The sequence below is a fragment of the Bactrocera neohumeralis genome, chromosome 6 (genome assembly GCF_024586455.1).
Source record: "Bactrocera neohumeralis isolate Rockhampton chromosome 6, APGP_CSIRO_Bneo_wtdbg2-racon-allhic-juicebox.fasta_v2, whole genome shotgun sequence".
NCBI classification, from domain to species: Eukaryota; Metazoa; Arthropoda; class Insecta; order Diptera; family Tephritidae; genus Bactrocera; species Bactrocera neohumeralis.
This window is the reverse complement of record NC_065923.1, coordinates 46,529,784-46,552,903: the sequence shown is the minus strand read 5'-3', so window position 1 is coordinate 46,552,903 and position 23,120 is coordinate 46,529,784. Positions and strand designations below refer to the sequence as shown.

Sequence of the window (23,120 nt, the reverse complement as noted above, 5' to 3'; positions counted from 1 at the left end):
CTGTTCGGTTAAAAATCATAAAATCTGAGCCTCGCATGACACTATAGATCATTTCTTATCTTTGGTTAATAAAACATTTATTGATTTCAAGATTTTTTAGTATGACCAAAGTTCGAAACACGTTTTTCACTTAATATTTATCATAAAATTTTAAAACATTGGGAATTGTAGTATTACCGAAAATTTTCAAAAATAAATTCATTTTGTTACACAGTGTAATGCATTCGTTTAGCAAATTGAAATCACTTCTTAGTCAACTAAATACATTTGGAAAGTTACAAGCAAACATGAATTGAAAATTTGAATGAAAACTTTTTTTTTTATTAAATGATGAATTACACAGTGGGTTTTGGAACACTTGGGGATTGTTATAACTGTAATGCATTTTGCAAGATTTTTTTTAATTTATATAAATACATACAGGTGTAGATAAAAAGTGTGTATTGGAGTGTATTGGTAGTGTTAGCATAAGATCGTTTTAACATTTTTTATAAAGTGGCATTAGGAATATACATAAGTATATAGAATAAGATGTATGTACATATATAAAAAAGTCAGTATTAGGGCGTGTAAAATTGCGGAAATATGATTTTTTAAAAATTCTTTACTACATGTAGATATATAGTTATAATAAAGGAGTACAATTAATCAAAAGTAATTTTTTTTTTCTTCATGTGCAGTCAGTTCTTTTGATAAATTTAATTTTATAGTGCTAGATTTACCATATATATTTTTTCCTCATTTATATATACGAAAAAGTGCTGAACTATTTCAAGTATTTTGGCGATCAAATTTTTCTAGAGCGCGTACATTTTGTATAATCCGACAAGGTTTTGTCCTAAGCCACAATTATCTTTTAGTAATCTATGCCATTTTGCCTAATTTAATACTACATATGTACATTTTTATTTACAATCCAACTGAAATAAAAAGCAATTAGAATAAATCAAATTATAATTAATAACAATAATCGACTTACGTCATTTTAGTAAATATATTCAAGGCAACTTCCACAAAGAGCGTTCCAATATGAGCATTACGTTTAAACATATTATGGTAGACCCTTATCTCATGTATAAACCAAACAAAAAAGAACCAAAGCTCCAACATTTTCATGAAATATTTCACGAAGTTCACACAATTCAAGGCGAGTATGGTGTTATTTCAGCCAAACTGAATGAGCTTATTCTATGTCACAAACGCAAGCTATGAAGGGGAAATAAGTGAACCACAACCACTGCTAGTTCCCATATACTTAATTGAATGTAATCAGCCTATAGAAGTTTAAAATAGATAACTCTCGACAGTTATCGAAGAATTACTTTGGTATTATTATCTGGTACCACTCTGTTTTGATATCTTTTCCCCAAAATTAAAGTAAATGAGAAGAAATCTGTAAGTTGTCTCGAGAAATATGCTTTGAACTTTATTTTATAAGTACCCAACTCCATACCCGTTATATTAACGGGTGATCCAAGTAGATTTACTTTTTTCAATAGCTTTTGTTTAACAGATCACGCGTGAGTCGTGTCAAGCTGTCATATTATTTTTGTTCAGGATTGTTGGACATTTCATCATGGAAAGATTTACGCCTGAACAACGTTTACAAATCGTTCAACTTTATTACGAAAATTCACGATCTGTAAAGAATGAGTTTTGCGCGGTTTGGTGTGGCTTGTGAGCCGGTAGAATCATCGATTGGTCCATATATGTATCTACAAAAATGATGCCGGTGCGAACGTTATCGCGCCATTATAAATATTATAAACATTATAAATTGAAGATCGTGATCTCGTCGACTTTCGGTTTCAACAAGACGGCGTTACTTCCCACACATCGCATCAATCAATGGATTTATCGGTGAGCACAAAATTTTACGTTTTGGGCCGGTCGATCGGTGATATCACACCGTTAGACTGTAGGATATGTGAAGTCTAAAGTCAATGCGGACAATTCCGCTTTGATTCAGGCCTTGGAACAAAACATCATGCGTGTCATTCGCCAGTTACCAGTCGAAATGCTCGAACGAATCATCGAAAATGGGACTCAATGGTCTTTATATTCACTGTTTGGGAATTAAGGAAGGAATATGTATACCAACTTTCATCATTCGATTAAAGCTCCCATACTTGAGAAATCCATTGTAAAACGAACAAGCTGACGATACTCAAATTAATATTGTTATTGGACAGAGGAAATTAGAAACCCGAGGAGAGAAAAGAAAACAGAGGAAATTAGAAACTGAGGAAATTACAAACCCGATTCCCGATTAGGAGGTTTTACGCCTATATACTGATTTTTGAACTGATGTATGCACGCTTAATACCATATAAGCTACTGAGAGGACAGCAAGATTATCTCGACATTAGTTGCACATTATACTAACGTGAAACGTGGTTTGAAACTCGTACGAGTATTAGCCGGAAAGTAAAGATCAGTCGACTGTATGGGTGTTTCAAAACGAGCTAAATTCAACAAAAGCTGTTCGCGCAAGAATCACTTTCAAGCAAATGGTTGCCTGTTTTTGTGGAACAAGTGGATATATCGCAACCATACCACTAGAACAACGCAGAATAGTAAATTCTGCGTGTTACAAAACTATCTGATCCGAAGACGGATCACTCTTCACCATCATAATGCGAGCTCTCAATCATCGACTGAAACAATTGAATTTTTCGGCACTCAAACCATCAATTTGATGAGTCATCCACCGTATAGTTTTGACTTGGCACCGAATGAATTATTTTATTCTCGTAAGAGGTCAACGTTTTTCGTGGCGGCGGTTGATGAGTTCAAAGAGCATGTTTTGGAGATACCTCAATCAGAATGGCAAAAGTGTTTCGACAAATAGTTCAAACGCATGCAAAAGTGTTTAGATCTTAATAAAAAAATATTTTGTAAAACTATAAAGCGATTTTTGATGACAAAAATTTGTTTTTGTTCTCGAATCCCCAAATATAAAAGGCAACCTACATATTTTGCCCACATATACGCTAGTCAAAAAAAGTTTGCGTACAAGCTTCACATACTGCTTAGTTATTAAGAAGCAAAAATGATAGTCTCCAGTAACATAAAACTTCTCCGAAGTGCTTCGACATTGAATTAGCGAGATTTCACATTTCCTGCGGTGTGATTTTGCTCCATTCCTCAAGAATAACACTTTTTAGCATTTCTTTCGAAGAATTCGATGTTCTAACAAATCCCATAAGTGCTCAATGGGATTGAGATCTGGTGATTGGGCGTAAGTAATTATTTGTGCATACTGTAGAGAAGTCAAAATTTAACAATTTCTGCAGTGTCGTTGTCATGTTGGAACAAATACCAACTCCAGTTTTGCTGCACTTTGCTTAAAATTTTCCTTAAGTATATCTAAATAAACTCTCTTATCCATTGTTGACTCAATAAACTCGACATTGCCCACCCTTGTTCTAGACATACACCCCCACACCATTACACCACCACCACCCTGTTTTACTGTCGCCGCAAGATCATGTTTATTGAGTGCAGTACCGTATTTTCTCCAAACCAGCTTCAGTCCATATATTCCAAATATGCAAAATTTGCTTTCGTTTGAAAAAAAAAAAAAACCGTTTCCAAAATATACATACATATGTATATGATATGGATGGCTTCTCCGTGCGACGCGGCTTCGATAACCAGCTTTTTTGAAAATTTTGCAAACGGTGTCACTGCAAATGGTTTACAGAAACCTTATTTTAACCTCTTTCGCAACGTCTGAAGCCTTCGTCTTTGGATTTTTCTGCAGTTCCTTAAGGATATAGCGCTTTCACGGTCACTTAATATAAAGTGGCGCTCTGAACGAGGCTTTGAGGCGGTGGAACCCTTCGATTTATACGTTCCAATCACTCTTTGAATAAAGGAGTGTGTTCAACCCACTGTCTGACCGATTTCACGGAAAGTTTTTTCTTCTTTCTATAATTTCACATATTATATTCTCTTTCACTGGCACTTGTTGACTTTATTTTTCTATCCATTTTACAAAACTTTCTTTTCATAACTAAAATTTCACAGAAATATTTCCACCCTTACGAAAAAATGTGATCTAATTAATTCTAGTGCACTTTAACTTGAAAAAAATACTGGGATTTACCATGTTTTGTTTTGTATCCAAACTTTTCTGCGGCGGCGATGCCCATTTTTGATTTTTATTTAAAAAGAAGGGCTTGCCATATTATATGGTGGCAAGCAATTTCTTAAATTTCTTCTACAATTTAAATTTGTTTACATTCAAATTCTTAATGAGCCATTGCTGCTAGTTTTGTACGCAAACTTATTTTGACTAATATATGTTTTCTGATAGTTTTGCAGGAAATTAAGCTAATAACAGAATTTTTTCAATGTAAATGTGCCGACCACCTAGGCAATTAAAGCCTGTAAAACGGTTAAATATTTTCTAAATTTTGGTATCTGTTGGAACGCTTTGAAAAATAATAAAAAACTATAATTTTGTACAAATACAAAATAAAAATAAAATGAAAGTGTTTAGTTGAAGTTTTATTAAAGTATTAGCATTATTTTACAAATACAATTAATTTCCGTTTAGATAAAATGCAGCTTTATCGTTCTTACTGGAATTACACAACGACTTTCGAACGTGCACAAATTTCATAACAACAAATTAGACAATTCCCTTCATACAATACAGCACTATGTTTAACATTTTTCCAGCGCTTATGGAGACGCTTAACTTGTTTCCGTTATTCGTTCACCCTTTTTTCAAGTGAGTAATAAATACTTTGAGTTTGCACACAAAACGCTTGCTTTGTCTTAAAGTAAGTAAGTTTCTATATAGGCAGGTGTGTGTGGGTATTTTTGCGTACATATGTATTTAAGTATGCATGTATGTATATAATATATCATTTCGTGATGTATAAAGTTGATCGAGGCATAATTTTCACTAACGACTAATTACAAATAGATTTTCAATGAAATTATTTTCTGTTAAATAGCGTCGTTAATTAAACGGTTTTCCTGTACGATCATTTTCATAAATGCTTAAGCCTTAAGTACATATTATATTTATATCTATACAAACAACATTTCAGTTTATTTATGACATTTTAATTTTTAATTTGCATTTAAAGGTTTTCTCGACGTAATTTTAATTAAACGGTGCATATAGTTTGCTATACATATACAAAGATAGCGGTTTATTTTAGAATTTCTCATGTATAATACAATTTCAAAGGAGTTAATTGGCAGCATGCTCCCTTCGCCTTAGTCGCCTTTGTCAAAACGTGGCACGTCAGACTCCGATTCTTCAGGGTCCTCCTCGCCTAAGCAGTGTATGCCACTACGCAGCAGCGGCGTACCTTTGCCTTTACCCAACGCACGCGCTATGATCATTAGCTTAATCACTTCCTTCGAGTCCTTGGCGTTGACGATGCTCACCATTTCGCGTAGCAGATTTTCTTTGTAGGCAAAAAATTCAATTTGCATTTCGAAATAATCCTGTTCTGGATGATTGACACCGGCAAATGTCGATATGCGACAATTTGGATTGCAATTCGACGACTCCAAGGAAGGATGAAATGTGGTGCCCTTATCGAATAGGGAAACGGGTAGTTTAAGATCGACCCTGTATCTGTGATTCACTTGTAGGAAACCCAATTTTATGAATATAACATCATCGCATCGATCGTAGGTGACGCTGTGGCCGGACTCAAGATCATCCTTCAGATTGTCCGAATCAAAGTGCACACGATGTTCTGAAAGGAGGAGAAAAGAAGAGCGAATTTGTAGATATAACTTATAACTTATTGTATACTCGTATACAGTGAGTGTCAGCTTAATTGATGACAGTCACAAAAATAATCTTTAGATACTAATAAAATTTGAATTAAAAAAGATATTCAAACAAATTAAAAGCCAAAATAAAGAGCATTATTTTGTAAGAACAAATATTTATTTGGAACTTATTTAGTTGACCCATAGATAACACTAATATGATTTCTATTAGTTAGATTATAACTATTAGTTAATGAGATATAGCATTTTTGTGAAGCAACTTGTGTTAGTTTATAAAAAAATGGATCATAAAAGCATTTCGAGTATTAATAAAGCATTGCTTTTTGGAGAAAAATACTGTTGAATTTGGGCTCTGCACCAATCAACCGTTGAACAGAGATTTGCTAAGTTGGAAAGCGGCGAAATGAGCACGGAGGACAATGAAGGCAGTGGACGCCCTAAAGAGGCGAAAGCTCTGTGCAAACTGGGTGCCTCGCAAGTTCAAAATCCAGCAATAACAACGAATTGCTGATTCTGAGAAGTGTTTGATTGCTCTTTAATCGTAATAAAACCGAATTTTTGCGTCGGTGTGTGACAATAGAAATACGGCTCCATCATTTCACACTGGAGTCCAATCGACAGACATTATAGTGGACTGCACAAGATGAGCCGGTCTGGCAAGGTGATGACAACAGTCTTTTGGGATGCACGTGGTATAATATTCAACGACTGATTACTGATCTAGTTATAATCCATTGCACTGTGTATTTGGTTGCAGTTCTATTCTACTATTCCAAATATTTATTTTTGAGGCAGGATCAGTTTAAAATAGTAAGGATATGCTTCATCGTTTCCGTTTAAATATTCCTAGCTAGAGAGCTCTAATAATAAACGCGTCCGATCGCTGCTAAATTCAAAGTGCTATAAGGAGAACCACGGCCTCCGGCGCGCTAATTATGGCACGCTCCCGCCGCCCCGGCCGGACGGTACCCCCCAAAAAACACTACGTCCAATCTGTAATCTTCGAAAATATTAATTTAAATCATATGCGGTACAGGGCCATATAGATCTATATTAAATCAACAATATATTACTTAATTGGATAACGATTAATACTGTATTGGTTAAAATCGCTTCGGAAATTAGCTATTATTTGTCGTAAAAAGTAAATGACAGAAAAGTGTTATTGTGGGATATCCATAAGAGATAGACATATACCATCGCGGAGTTTTCTGTAGACCTTTTCAATGGCTACAATACTTAGTACATTACAAGGTGAGCTCCAAAGTAAACAGGACTTTTTTAATCTAGTGCTCATCTATAAGTCGACTGGTGCGTTAGAATCTGCTATCTTTATCGATTGTCCAGTGAGAATTTCATGACATTTCGTCGATTGGAAGTGAGTTATTGCGTTTTAAGTGTCAATATCGGTGCGAAAATGAGCTTCGAACAAGGAGTCATCATTAAATTTTGTTTAAAATTGGTGAAACTTTTATTGAAACGCTTCAATTGATGAAACAAGTTTATGGCGATGATTGCCTATCCTGTAGCAGAGTGCACGAGTGGTTTCAAAGTTTTCAAAGTGGTCGTGAGGACATAAATGACGATCAACATGTGGGCCAATAAAAATCCATGATCACCGGAAATTCCATCGACACAAATTGTCGGCGCAAAAATTGGCTGATGAAGAAAAAAACTTCTTTGAGAACGACTGCAGTGCATCAACAATTCGCCGTATCTTACGGTGACATGATATTCATGGTCGAGTTTCTCTTAAGAAGCCATTTATTAATCAGAAAAACATAGTTACTCGTCTGACGTTCGCCAAAATTATGTTTTAAAGGACTCAAAATTTTGGGACACCGTCATCTTTTCAGAAGAGTCCAAATTTAATGTAATTATTTGGCTCTGACGGAAGGTCGATGGTGTGGCAGAAACCCAATAAACTGGATGTGAAGAATCTACGAGCGACGGTGAAACACGGTACAGGAAGTGTTATGATTTGGGCCTGCATGCCAGCAACGGGCGTTGGTAACCTCTTATTCATAGACCGGAAATATGAACAAAAACATGTACCTTTTCATTTTGAAAGATAACTTACTGCAAAGTGCTGAAAACTGGGTCTGCGTGGAAACTTTAGTTTTTATCAGGACAACGATCCTAAGAACTCTTAAAAACAGTACTGCCAAAGAATGGGCCAAAATTTCTTCGGAGGAAACCAAAAAACCAGTAAACTCAATGCAAAGTCGTCTAAGAGCGGTTATATCTCAAAATGGTTACCAAACAAAATACTGAAAAATCGAAAAAATTAATTTTGTTTACACCTTTTACTGCCGCCTCAAATAAGCTGCTCATTCCAAAAATAATAATTTTTCATTATTTTTAAGTTTGTAAAATTTGAATTCCAAATAAATGAAATACTTTTTTTTAAGGGGCTTTATTTTGGCTTTTAATTTTTTTAAATGTCTTTTTTAATTCAAAAGTTATTAGTATTTAAAAATTATTTTTGTGACTGCATCAAATAAGCTGACACTCACTGTAGGTTTTATAACCAGTGAATTATAACTAAACTACGAATGAATGGTGTACTAATAAATATCGTTAATATACTTTTACAAGCACAAGATTGGGAAAGGTTAGTAGAAAAAGTATAATTAGTAGAAAAACATGATTTAAGAAAAGTTTATTTAATCAAACTTTCATTCTTACGTTTTGAGAAGGCCAGCAAATGTGAATTCTTTTCAGGTTAGAAGGCAACATGCTGAGAAAACAACACGCAATTTTGACAGCCCGGGCATAGGGCAGCATAAATGCGACATTTTTGTGAGAAAACAACACGCTATAAGGTTATTACCAAGCAAGTGAGAAAGGGCTAAGGACGGGCAGAAAAAAGAATTATGAGATAATGTGTAAAAAACATACATAAAGTAGGTGCACGAAAAAAACTGGTCACATATAAATCCACACAGCTTAGAAATTTCTAACGGTAAAATCGAAATTCAAATTTACACGCAAAGTTTACTACATTATCTGCATAATTGCATTATATTTTTTACAAAAATATGGTTAGTGTAAAATTTGTCAGCAATGAATATACACGTTCGCGAATCGGTTTTGCGCAAAAAGCTGGAAAATCCAGGCATGTCTCACAGCGACATCGCCAAAAAATTAAAAATTGCAAAATCTTTGGTATCTTTCGTACTTAAGAGATACATTGACTCCTTACCATTGAATAGAAAGGCCGGTAGTGATAGAAAACAAGAATCTGAATGTCCACTTTTAGCAAAAAAAGTGTTGACCTATTTGTAACGAAATCTTGGACTTTCACTACGAGATGTCGCCAAAAAAGTGCTAATGTCACTTTCATATGTACAGAAAGCACGCAAACGAAATGAATTACGTTCCTTCAAAGTGACCAAACCGCAATGATAACCAAAATGTTTTGGCAAAACGACGTGCTCGAAAATTATATGAAAAGTTCATGCCTAATTTTAACTGCGTTATAATGGACGATGAATCCTATGTAAAAGCGGACTTTAAACAAATTCGAACAAATTGCGGACGACAATTTTACACAGAAAACAAAAGGGGAAATATTTCTGATAAATTTAAAAATAAAAAGCTTGACAAATTCCCAAAAAAATGTCTAGTATGGCAGGCCATTTGCCAGTGTGGCTTTAAAAGTGAACCTTTTATAAACTAAGGAACAATAAATCAAGAAATTTATGTTAATGAGTGCTTATAGAAACGTCTTTTGCCTTTAATTAAGCTTCATAAGGATCCAGTACTCTTTTGGCCTAATCTTGTAACATGTCATAACGAAAAACCGCTTTAAAGAGGTACCAGGACAATAGAGTGGTTGTTGTTCCCAAAGAGGTGAACCCTCCGAATTGCCCAGAGCTCAGGCCGATTGAAACTTATTGGGCCATTATTAAAGCAAAACTGTTAAAGACGCAGCATACAGTGAAAAATGAGAGGCAATTTAGGAATAAGTGGCGAAACGTCACTAAAGACTTCAATAAAGATTCTGTGCAAGCGCTTATGAAGGGTGTTAAATCTAAATTACGATTATTCACTTATATAAAAATATCCTGAATATTATATCTTGAATTCGTATAAATCTATATATAAACTATAACTTCTATAAATATTTTTGAAATATAATAATAAACATAAGTTTTATAACGTTATACGTTCGACCAATTTTTTTCGTGCACATACTTTATATGGAATAAACTCAGCTAGGGACGGCATACCATTATTTTTGGTGGTGGCATATAGAATTTTTAGAAGGTGAGATGTCCAATGTAGAAGTGACCGCATTGGCCATCTAGAACTAATTTTGACAGTGCCGTACTCACAAAAAACAGCTTCTGACGCGATAAATATCTTAACGACTTTTTGGGTTACCTATTCTGCAGTTAATTTTGATGATATTATGACTGAGACTAACGACGCACTTTTCTTTTATCTTTCAAAATGGTTTTCACTGATCCTTCCGATATTCTAACAATGCCAGTAAGATCTCTGACTGTTAATGTCGATTCTCAAGCACTAATTCCTTTATTTTATTGACGTGTTGATTATCAGTTGATGTTGATGGCCGTCCTGGACGTGGTTCGTCACCAACGCATTCTCGACCCTCTTTGCAAAATTGATAATAATATTTCCCAAATGTGTTTTCACGAGAAATTTAAATTAAAAAGTCTTACTAATTTCAAGTTATTTGTTTCAATATAAAGAAAAATTAGAAATACTTCAGCTTGCTGAAAAATATGTGGCATTTATTTAAGTTGTGATGTTTTAGAATCAAATGATGCCCATCACTGTGTAGTTCTTTCTTCTCCTTTCACAATTGCCATATCGAATTTTCGTATTTTATAAAGCGGCTAAATTCGTCATGCAGTGTAATTATTTGCCTGTGAATGATCTCATCGTTAAAATGCAAATGAATAAAGTGAAGTTTATAATCGAATAATTATAATGGCTGCTGAAGTATAAAAAACGATTACATGAAATCATTTTATTAGAAGTATACAAATTTAATTAAAAATTGGATGTTTAATTTTTTATACGAGAATACATACAAGTAGAATTTATATATAAGAAGGCATATCTTCTTATTTAGAAAAGTGAATAAAAAAATTTACTCCAATCATTTTATGAACGTACTCTTAATAAAAAAGCTGATAACGGTGATTTCGCAATTAAAAAAGAAGCAAAAAATAATGTTTTTAAATGCATTCAGCGAGTCTCTAATAAAATGAAATTAATTGCCAACAATTTAACACCCACACTAAAAAGAGTAAAGAAAGTGTTATTGGTGTAATAAAAGAATACCGAATGGGAGCAGTTGAGCTTCAGCTTGCTTGCACACCAAATTGTTTGCTAGTCATAAAAACGATGCACTGCGGCCATATAAGGATTTAGATCGCCATATAATTTGTATTTAATATGCAGGTGTATAGAAATATGCAGTATGACAATGTGAGCGAACGTAAATTTCGTCAAGACATTGGAATTTCGATTGCAAACAAAAGCATTCTTCGGAGAAAGTCGAATAAGTATCAATCGTAACTGGGTGGCAAGGGCGCGTTACTACCAGCTTGTCGGTGATTTGTTCAAAATATGGACGAAACCCACAACTAATGAAATTACAGAAACCTTCCTGATATAGCTAAAAGTGATTCAACTTTTTTTGCATTTGATTGCAGGATGAATTGGAAGATGGAGCCATGTGTAGAAATTCACGCAAGTGAGGAAAGTTCTCTGAGCGCCATTCACTTGGGAGTGGCCAGAAACGATTTTTTACATATGGCTCAAGCAGCTCACGTCTTCCGGTTTTAGACCAAGTATCCTCTGGATAGCCGAAAAAAAACATCCATTTGAAGGAGAGCTAAAGTGAGAAGGCGAATGAAGCCTCCCTAGGGTTGTGCGCCATGTAAAAAAACACTCCCAATGAAAAGGACACAGCAGCATCAGATGACAGACCCTCCTTTTGATGACAATCACTGCAAACGTATTAAGGATTACGATTTACAAAATCGTCAAAATAGTTCAGCGATTAAGAGACAGCGGCTAGGCGGGCTAGGTCATGTCGTCCGAATGGATGAAAACACTCCAGCTCTGAAAGTATTCGACGCAGTACCCGCTGTGGGAAGCAGAGGAAGAGGAAGACCTCCACTCCGTTGGAAGGAGCAAGTGGAGAAAGACCTGGCTACGCTTGGAATATCCAATTGGCGCCACGTAGCGAAAAGAAGAAACGACTGGCGCGCTGTTGTTAACTCGGCTAAAAAAGAGGAAAACCTGGAAAGACCAGGTGGAGAATAGCCGGTTACCTTTGGAATCTGCAATTGCTGCCAAAGAGAGAAAAGGAAGAACAACTGGCGTGCTGTTGTAAACTCGGCGAAAACTACGTAAACGGTGCCCAAGCCAATAAAGAGATCATAGTTTTGAGACTGAAAAACGATTAATTTTAAGAGTCAAACTTCTAAGAGTCTAAACTTATAGGACCAAACGCTATATATGTAGAAGAAGAACGGTCAAATACTTGCCAATAAAGAGTAGTTAAATAAATATTTGCAAAAAAATGGATAGGTTGAGCAGCTATTGCCTCCCGTAATTCAACCGAGCCAAAAACCCATATCTATAGAATAGTGAAAGCTTTTTAAATCAATAAGTTTTTCGACGTGTCGAAATGAATGTATGGACTAAGTCAACAAACTTTATATAAAACCATTTGAGCTTCAGGTGTCATCAACACATTAATGAACAAAACTAGCCTTGAATTTTGGTGAAGACCGTCACCGTTAGAAATAAGTAGTGCAATATACTCGAACTTTTGTGACCTCGATTTTACTATGGCATGGTCTTCTTGAGGTATAATGAATTAATCAAAAATATAAAATGATCCTGAAGTATTATTTGCAATCTCTTAATGTTTTAGACGTAGTACTTTCCAAATATTATTTAGTTCGAAGTAAATCAGACAAACAACTTAGATGTTCCATTTCCAAATTACTTCCAACTAAGAAAAAACTAGTACGGTACTTATTTTTTGTGGTACGTGAATGAAATTCTTTTTGTTTAATATACTTAAGTAGCAAAGGCTATGACTTTGTTGGCATTTCGAATTGATGGCTTCGTAGCTAAAATCATGCGAATGTTCTGTATTAAAATTTGCGCCACATTTTTCATAGAGATATATTGTACGAGTTTCGGCTATAAACGTGTGAGCGGTGTCTACGCCAATAAAGAAGAAGACACTCCCGAGCTTCTTTTGGTTTATTGATATAAAATTGTTGAAAGTGTGCAAAAAAATAAATAATTCGTAAAAAACGTTGTTTACGAACTTAATTTAATAGCACCTGTGGCGTTTTATTCACAGTTTTTCAAAATATTTACATAACTTTTCTAACAAACTATCAATAAAAACTTGACTAATCGTTCAAAATGAGCATCACTTTTTACTGCGCGGAAAATATAAACAACGAATGGCAAAATAAAAGTTCAAGTATATAATCAAACACACTTACAAACACAAACACAAGTTTGCCATTTTACAAAGGAAAATGCTTAAATAAACAAGTAAGAAGGAGCTAAGTTCGGGTGCAACCGAACATTTCATACTCTTGCAACTTGCAAGAATCAAAGCCAGGGAAAAACCTTAAAGTGTAAAACGTCAACCAGATTATCGGAATCCATTGTCCGACATATTCACCATAAGGTTTATTAGAAAAACGAAAATCATTATACCGTCACTTAAAATGGAAAACAATGTGTCATCGAAAAATTCGAAATTGAGTTTTTATTGCTTACGATTCGTTACATCATACCACATATATGTATGTATGTATCATAAACTTTTAAGCTTCCGCTGTCCAATATAACCATTTTGTAACCAAAACACACGTTTTGTTTCAATATGAGTGCTTTCTATTATATCGTTTTTCCTTCACTTGTAACTTTATGAAAAGTGATAATACGTTATTTTGTATTTTAGGTGACGATGTGAAGTATATCGGAGTTGGGATAGTATCGACTCGATTTTATGTAATAACTATTATAATGCGCCATATTAAAAAAATCTTCCCTTGGTTTCATTAAGGTACCTCACATACTATACAATCACCATATGGAGTCAAGTCAGCCGGATGTTCGAAAATACTGGTAATGGTTATTTGGGGGTTAGGTCAGGTTTTCCTCAATTGTGTCCATTTTAGGCACAATGATACACTGTTATGAGTAAAATATGTTCTGTAATTTTCATTGAGATAACTCAAATAATGGCCAATATATGCGGAATAAAGTCTCACGGAAGTTCGAAAAATTTTATATTAGGTATATGGGGGCTCAGGGAAGTATTGATCCGATTAAATCCATTTTTGATACTCAGAGCAGAGAACTGCAAAACTCACTTTTTCCTTGAATCAGCTCATACGCAAAAGTTTCTATTCAAGTCCAATCACTGAGCGAAACACAGCGTTGAGTAAAAATCAGCTCATGTTGCCGAATCGCTCATTCGCGTACAATGCGAGCCTTCGGTCCGAAATGCTTTGCTCACGTTTGCTCAATTCACGAAATGTTTAGCTCACTTTCGCTCAGTGATTGGAATTGAATAGAAACTTTTGCGTATTTGCTGATTTAAGCAAAAAATGAGTTTTGCAGTTCTCTATTATGTACATATATTGTTTTTGTATGCTTTGTTCGCGATCAGCTTATGTGTCACATGCATTGCACTAAGAATTTGGTACACAACTTATATTTTAGTATGTATTTGTCATCCCGTCGATATGGAGCAAGAAGATATTTTTAGAAAAAATACATACAAACGTCTACACATTGTCAGCACGACATAAGGGAAGGAGCCATGTTTGGAAAATATTATCTGAAATTATTAAAGAGGATGGTACTATTTGAAATGGATTTATATACTGCCAATCCTGTAACAATATTGTAAAATATTTGCCAAAAAAATCTTCAAATTTAAACAGACATACTTACATATGTATGTAAGTGCTGCAAATCGCTTAAGGAGACGGCGCTTTTATTCAAGCACAGTGAGTTTATTCATATGCGTTGAGTTTGCTCATACCCATTGAGTTTGCTCATAGGCGTTGAGTTTGCTCTTTTGAGTTTTTGTTTTCATTCAACACGATCATTGTTGAGCCGAATGAGCGAACGCCTGAGTAGAGCTGTTTCAACACGAACGTGAATAAACTCAGCAAGCAAACGAATTTACCGCAATTGAGGTGAATTTAGCTCAGTAGCGAAAACATTCACGAATGCCATTTTGAGCGCTTGAGCCGAATGGGCTGATGGTTCGGGTATTGATCGTGCATGAACATTTTTGCGCTCAACGGAAGCCGTTCTCTGACTCAGAGTTACCATCGTCAGAGAAGGATCTCTCTGAATTTTAATTGTGTATCTCACACATTGACCCATATTTTCGGTAAAAAGTCAACTATAGATACTGGGATCCAGATATTCGGTACCTATGTAGGGTCTTGAACAGCTTTGAAAAATTTTTGGTCATATGTTGCCATACACTAAAGGCATTTTTCGTGCAAAGTTTAATCCCATTATATTAATTGCTTCTTGATTTGTGTACTGGAAAGTAAAAGAATCAAGTGGAATTTAAAATTGTGCTATATGGGAAGTAGGCGAGATTGTGGTCCAATGTCGCCCATTTTCACACTGCGACCTAGGAATGTGAAAAGAATGCTACGTACTAAATTTCGTCGAAATCGGTTGGTCGGGTCCCGAGATATGTGATTTCACCAAAAAGTGTGCGGTACCACGCACATAGTCCAATTTTCACACCGGCTCCCATTAAGACCTCTTACCACCATATCGGAGGTAAAATTTAATTTTTCTTTCGTATATAGTCATTGCTTTATAACTTTTAGTAGTTTTTAATAGAACCATTATACGGGGAGTGGACGGGGCTATCTAACGATTTCATCCATTTTCACATTGTCGATGGGAGTGTTAAAAGGATTTGTTGTGAACGAATTTGGTTATTGGAACTTAAGCGGTTTGGAAGATATGTGAATTAAACCAAACAGATAGATGGCGGGACCATGCCCACTTTTTCGATTACGCTCATCTACGAACTCCGCCTTACTTTTTTGCCAACGAACATGTCTACCAAGGTTCATCAAGATATCTCAATTTTTACTCAAGTTATAGCTTGTACCGACGGACGGTCAGACAGGCAGTCACCCGGATTTCAACTCGTTTCGTCATCCTGATGATTTATATATGTATAATCCTATATCTATCTCGATTAGTTTTAGGTCATACATACAACCGTTCGGTGAACAAAACTATTATACTTTGTAGCAACAAGTTGCAAGAGTATAAAAAACAAACGTTGCGTGCTGTTCAATCATCAAATTCATTTTTTTTTTGTTTTATTCCAGACGACCAGATGTTGCGTTGTGTCTGGGGCCACAGGTGGGTGGATGTGTGCGGGTGGCAGCTAGACTGAGGCACTATTATTCCAAAGTAAATTAATACTATTTCTATTTTGGCAATTATGCGGTGGCGGCAGACAGGAGTTCGGAAAATGTTGTTAGAAATTAAGCACAAACAAGCACGCGATGCTCACTAAACACTAGTAAAACAACAACAAGGAGCCGATATGAATTCATTATCGAAGTTTGTAGTTAGTAAGATATTTAGTAATTAAATAACTAATATAGTAATTATATGCACTATGAAGTAGTTGGAAATTGGATAGTAAGCCTAGCAGGGTACTTTTAGACTATCAGAGAGTCTAATGACAGTCAGCTTTTGACAGGCAATGTCAAATATCTGATCGCATTTCTTGCTTCAAAAGTTGTGCATAATATCGATTCGAAAGTTTTTCTAAAGCAGGTTGTAACTATAACATCATATCAACAAACATCGCAATTTTCTAAACGTCAGAACTATCCGATTCTCCATAAGCTGATAAGGTTATGTAGCGGTTCTTCTATCCAGTTAATTGTTTAACAGAGATGTAGAGTTTGCGGACGCAGAAAAAATCTCACTTCCAATGGCCGATTCGTTTAGTTTTCTTTCATATATGCATAAAGAGTATATAAAGAACTGCAACCGCAGATTCAGGAGTACCACATTACCATTAGGTGCTAACGCAACTAATCACTAAGTATTTTCCATTGAAAACCACCCTTGAACGTGCTTTGAAATGGCCCGTAGGCGTCAGCGTTTTAATGATACTCGCAGGTTATCTAAACAAGCAAGCAAGCTGGGCTACCAGGTTACGAGTTCGTTTAAAATACTGGAGGCAAAACGTTGGATTAAGATCCAACACAATATTTACTAGTACCAGGATTCGGTGAAACATCTGTATTTACGTTCGTGTACAAAATCGTTACTGAGGAATAAGAATGTATATATCGGTTCAACAACAACAAAATACTACAGGCCTTTTTATTTTAGAGTCAGTTTTCATTCGTGCCAATTAACATTTCACTCAAAAATGAGATATATGTATACGTATTGGGTTTATTAAATATTTACCCAATGTACATATACATATATGAACTTCAAATAGCTTACACACACTTATACAGAGATTAATTAGCGTAATATTACAGAGATAATTTAAATACTTATCTGTGTCGGATTATGTTAATTGACAACAAAAATGTAAAGCTTTGCGGCTAACCGCCAAACAACTGCTACCGATTTAAATTATACATGAGGTTATAGCAAAACCGACATTCAACCAATGTTGTAAGGGATTATTGTCTAGGCAATATAACTAAACAAATTAAGTGTAAATTATTTACACAAATAATTACAGATTCAACAATAGTCGGAAAGTGCAATTAAGTGATTCTGAGTAAATTTGCTAATGCAGTAAAAAGTGTTGTTCGACAAAATTTGTGAAGTGAATTATGAAGTTATGGAGGATTGCGAGAGTTTATGATCACGAGAAGCATTTTTCAAATTTGCTAGAAAGGAAGAGATTAGCTGGAGCGTAACTGAATATTTCGCACTCAAAAGCAGAAAATGGCATTACCCAAATATGTTTGATAACATGTTTTCTTGCAATTTTAGAAACACAACCCACAAACTAACTGAAAAATTAGATATGTCAGAGCTAAGAGAGCTGCTGATCGGATTTTAGACACTTTTGATGCAAGGGCACATTAATAATACATCTTACTGAGAGACCGATTGTGTACGACTCAGTCATAAGCTCTAGTCTATGTGGACCATATTCAGTATTATGGCATAAGGTATGGCAGGTTGTTTTTAGGTACAGTTTTCGATAACGTTATTGGCTCTCGAGTTATACACTGTAAAGTGAATAAATCAGATATATAGAATATATAGGAAATAGACGAGTTTATAGTCCAAGTAGTGTAGTTTTTAACGTATTTAATTAGCAATTTGTTGTATTTTTACTATTTTTCAACATAACCGTTATATGGGGCGATTCAACTCGTCTCATCATCCTGATCAATTATATCTACACCCTGTCACGAAAGTATTGGGAATTCTTAATTTCCCCCTCTCTTATCCCGCTTATATGGAAGAAAGGTAAATTTTTTTTCCTAGGTTGGTACAACTGTCCTTAATTATGATGTCAAAAATTAGCGCGATCTGTCAACCAGTGTGTTTACAACAGCTGTTATGTCAGTCGACCTCAGTAGTGTTTGTCGAATTTTACAAAATTTTTAACGACTGTGAGTAACGTCTGTGCCAAAGCGTTCACAGCAAACCACCTCCAGGACGACCATCAACATCAACTGATGACCAACATGTCAATAAAACAAAGAAATTGGTGATTGAGAATCAACGATTAATAGTCAGAGATCTTACTGGCACACTGTGTTGCGGCTAGTGGAAAAGTAACTTTTCTCCGATTATTTTTTTCAGTGTTTTTAATGATGCAATTTTGTTACAGACATTCCAAGTAAACAAAAAACACATAAAGCTTATTTTTATGTTGGCCCGTTGATTTTTAAATGATTTTAGAAGTCAAATATACAAAATTTTCACGAAAAGAGGGGATTTCAGGGCTGTATTCAAAATGATCTCATTTGATTTTGGTGACAGATATTTTGATTCGGAAAAAAAATCTGCCTTCGGACAAGTATCTTCTGTAAAACAAAGGAATGTTGTTTGAGACATTTTCATATGCACCTTTTTTAGAGCGAAAACCCGACTAAAGGTCCATTTTTCCTTTAAATTTGTGTTAGGTAAGCAATATCTAAAAAGTCCCAGAGAGTCCCAGTTCCAAACCACTACAGAAATGTTACATAATTTGTTTTCAACGAACTGTGAAAAAATCAGCTGCCCATACCTGCCCTCCTGGGAGTTATAGCGATTTTAGTATATCACTCTCAGTATTTATTCCATAGAAATAGAACGGAAATTCTCGGAATCACTTATTTTTTTATTCTACATTTATTCTAGCACTCCACAAAAATGAGCATAACTCTCTTTAAACTGAAGCTATTGACTTCAAAGCGGTATCAAATTAAAGCTTTTATTGCCACCTTTCAAATAAGAAATGAAATAGATTTTGGTTTTATATAAAATTTCAGAGTTTTTCAACAAATATCGAAAAATCATGAAAATTTGACGATTATAATTCTTGTTCGGACCACCCTATACTTTATTTAAAAAACTAATCATAGGGTATTTATCAGAAATAAAAGAAGAATTAAAATACATTTTTTTGTAAATTTTTCGAACAACTTTTTTTTTTTTTTACTTTTGTTGAAAATTTGACCCAACAATTTTTTTCGGTGTAAATTTTTTTTCACTCATTCTGTTTGGGATTTCATTCTGACCAATCTGTAGAAGTTTCTCATCGATACAATTAAAATTACAGTTTAGGCAATATGATTTCCAAAAAATTCCGGTTTCGCAACACTGTGTGGCATCGTTGGAGCATCGAGATAGCAGTGAAAACCATTTTGGAACGTCTGAGAAACAATGCTTACCGCTTACCAAAATGTCATGAAAACGTGGCGGTGAGTCTTGGATCTACGCTTACGACCGAGAAACCGACGATCAATCGACTGAATATCGTGGAAAAGGTGAGCCGAAGCCGAAAAAACAACATCAAAGTAGGACATAAGTCAAGATAATGTTGAGTTTTCTTCGATTATCGAGGTGTGGTACATTTCGAATTCCTTCCGATCGGCCATTGCTACGCATTTTCAAGGCTTTTCCGGAAATTGACTTTAACAACTGTTTCCAGGATTGGAAAAAACGTTGGCATAAGTGGATTTGAGGAAGACGACATAATTAAGCATTTGAAAATTATGAACAAAGTCTTACTATTTTTAGCTCAAAATAGTATAACCCATATGGTGCTTTGTTATAAATTTAACTACCCTGCTTTGATTCTTAATTGCAATGTAAAAAAACCTTACTACGAAGACCCTTTTTTATACTTGCAAGAGCATATACCATATACATAGTTCATTCACAGAAAGGTTATTATAAAGAAGTAGAAGAGAAATAAATGTCAAAGACAACTATAAATACTCTGCCTTTTTCAAGAGCTAAGAATAAAGTATTCGATTGGGTAATAATCCTTAATGAATTTCATAACATCAACCATGAAGGAATTGCCATAAAAACTAAAGCCTTATTATATCTGCAAAAATCACTACCTATCAAAACGCACACTTTCAATGAGTTTGATGTATTTAGATAGACCAAGCAGAGATTGTGATCATGTTTACGAACCTCTCTTGGCCATAAGAAAGTCTCAGCATTGCTCAAAAGGTATAAACTCTAATGCTTTACATATCACGTTGCGCGTCATATTAATAATTAATGTAAAATAAATTTGTTGCCATTTAAAGTAATCATTTAACAGTACGCCAACACAACGTGGTGCTAAGTGGACGCTGGCTGGCAGTCATAATTCTGACACGCTTCGCAATTCACGAACGATAATATGCAGTTACAAGGTGGGCGCGACAATTTAGTGGCGCTTAGCAATAGCACACAGCACTGGAGGAAGAGGGTAAATGCAGTGTGCTTATGGCGTGTCGCCCTCTATTTTGATCCAATTGTAGAAGCGCCAAAGCATACTCTACATCAATGACGTCACATGTTCGCGTGCGATGTGGGGGAAAAGCGTCAATTAATTCGGATTAGCAGCGTGACCGTGGCAACATGGGCAAGCGCGCATAGCTACAGCATAAATTCTACAATAATCTCGAGAGCGAGAAACACGTGTGCATTCGAAGATTTGGTGGAAAACAACAGAAACAGCGAAAAGTGTGGAAAATATAAATAACATCGCGTGTAGTAGTTATTGTATTTATTTTGAACGCGTCGACAGTTTTTAAGATGTGAATTGGCTTGTAAGTTTTTCTGTATAATAATATGTTTAGCAGATTCGTGCACTTTCGCACATTCCATTGTTTGCCCAAAATATTTTAGCTTTGAAAAAATAACGTATTAGAGTTACATATATTACTAAGTATTATTATTGGTCCATTTAAAATTAAGTGTGTTGGCTTTTCGCATATTTTCACTAAATTGTTAGATAAATATAAAAACAAATAATTAAGCGGTAATTACTTTTATGTGGCAAGATCGTAATTGTATTTATAATCTACTCAAATCTAGATTATAAATAGATTTGTTCACATAAGGGTTACTAGTAACATCTTAAATCAGTTCAGATAGAAATAAGATTAGGGAGACAAGAAGAACTGATTGGGGATATCTATATGGAATGAAAACGATAAAATGAAGAATAGTAGGCATAGTATATTGATAAAATTTGGAACTTTATAGTTGTCGTAGAAACAAACTCTATTCTGCAATCAATTTGGAGAAGTTTTGGCTATTACACAATTATAGGTCGGTTAAAAATCCGAACCCGTTCCGTATTCCAAAAAATTCTAAAACAAGAAAAATCTTCAACTTGCAACAAAGTTTACAATACCCTTTACAGCTATATGCTATAGTGACTTGATATTAACAATTTCTCCGAAGATTGCAACATTGCCTTAGACAATAACCTATGCCAATTTTCCTGAAGATATCTAGTCAAATAAAAAGGATTTCCATACAAACATTTGATTCCGATCGTTCAGATATTCATATCATTGCCTAAATAACCAAATGTTAGTTCTGCTTACTTCAGACTGGATAAGGAAGTGAAGCAAATGGATCTGGTATTGAACGAGAGCAAGACGAAATAATTTCTGCCATCAAACAAACGGTCGTCACACTGTCGCCTTGGCTCCCAGGTCACTGTTGTCAGTCATAACTTCGAAGTCGTAAATAATTTCATCTATCTTGGAACCAGCAGTAACACCAACAACAACATCAGACGCCTCGCAATCCAACGCAGAATAACGCGCTGTTGTAAACTTGGTTATAACCGTAAGCGGTGTCTATGTCAACAAAGAAGAAGAAGTGTCAGTTGAAATATTGGACAATTCACAGCCATGAACACTTTGCAAAACCATTTCAAATCTTATACATTTATTTAAGGGGTTAGTAGGGTAATTTGGGCTGTTTTTTGAAATTTTTTTTTATAGAAATTTTTTTTTTTTATAGAAATTTTTATTCTACAATAGAACTTTTTTCACATATCATAAGGTATATCGTGGAGTATAAACAATTTTTTTCTGAATTTTTTGATGACATCTGTCGGAGAAATGGCTGAGTGAATGAGATGCATTTTTTCACTGGCGGACAGGATTTCTCATGTTTAGATCATCTGAAACACAAAAACCCAATTCATTCTTAAAAAGTATGTGAATGGTTATCGTCCCTGCTAGAATCATGAAAAAATGTTGATAAATAAAAAAGCAATTAACGTTTTTTTTTTAATTTTTTTCCATATTTTTTACATATATTTTGTCATAACATTGTTAACAATTTATAAAAAATTATGAATCTAGTAGGGACGATAGCCAGGCGTTTTGTGAACATTTAAAAAAAATGAAGCAAATCGGTTGAGTAGTTCGACTGGAATCATGTCCGCCAGTTTGAAAAAAAGTGTGTTTTGAGAAAAACGCGTTTAAAGTTTGAGGTGAGGCACTCCGAGCGCTCCGAACGTCGAGCGGTATTATTATTTTTGGGCCTTTTTCGAAACCTTCCAATGGTAAAGTGGGTTTCTACATTAATTCTAAAGGTATAAGGGAACAGAAAAGGCAAAAAAAAAAAAATATTTGAAAAAAGATTACCCTATTGACCCCTTAACTTTAAAACAGATAACGCAAGCATCAATAAACATTTTTTGAACTCTAAACTAACAATATAAAAAAAAAGTTCATATACCGACAATGAGAAGCACAGTCATTTGGAAACCACAAATTGAAGATATTCTTCTGGCTCTGGCTGGTGTGAATTTTTCGCTAGGTACT

The 23,120-nt window shown here is 34.8% G+C and overlaps 2 protein-coding genes across 2 annotated transcripts in view; both read right to left on the bottom strand.

Annotated features, from left to right (window-relative positions):
• LOC126762567 (myocardin-related transcription factor B) overlaps positions 1-23,120 on the bottom strand; it is a 374,476-nt gene that overhangs the window by 299,733 nt on the left and 51,623 nt on the right. The window lies entirely within an intron of this gene.
• Positions 4,501-23,120, bottom strand: part of LOC126762618 (UPF0687 protein C20orf27 homolog) — a 55,855-nt gene continuing 37,235 nt past the window's right edge. The window contains exon 2 of the mRNA XM_050479494.1: positions 4,501-5,729. Coding sequence (XP_050335451.1) covers positions 5,239-5,729 — 491 coding nt within the window. The 3' untranslated portion in view covers positions 4,501-5,238. The remainder of the gene's footprint in view (positions 5,730-23,120) is intronic.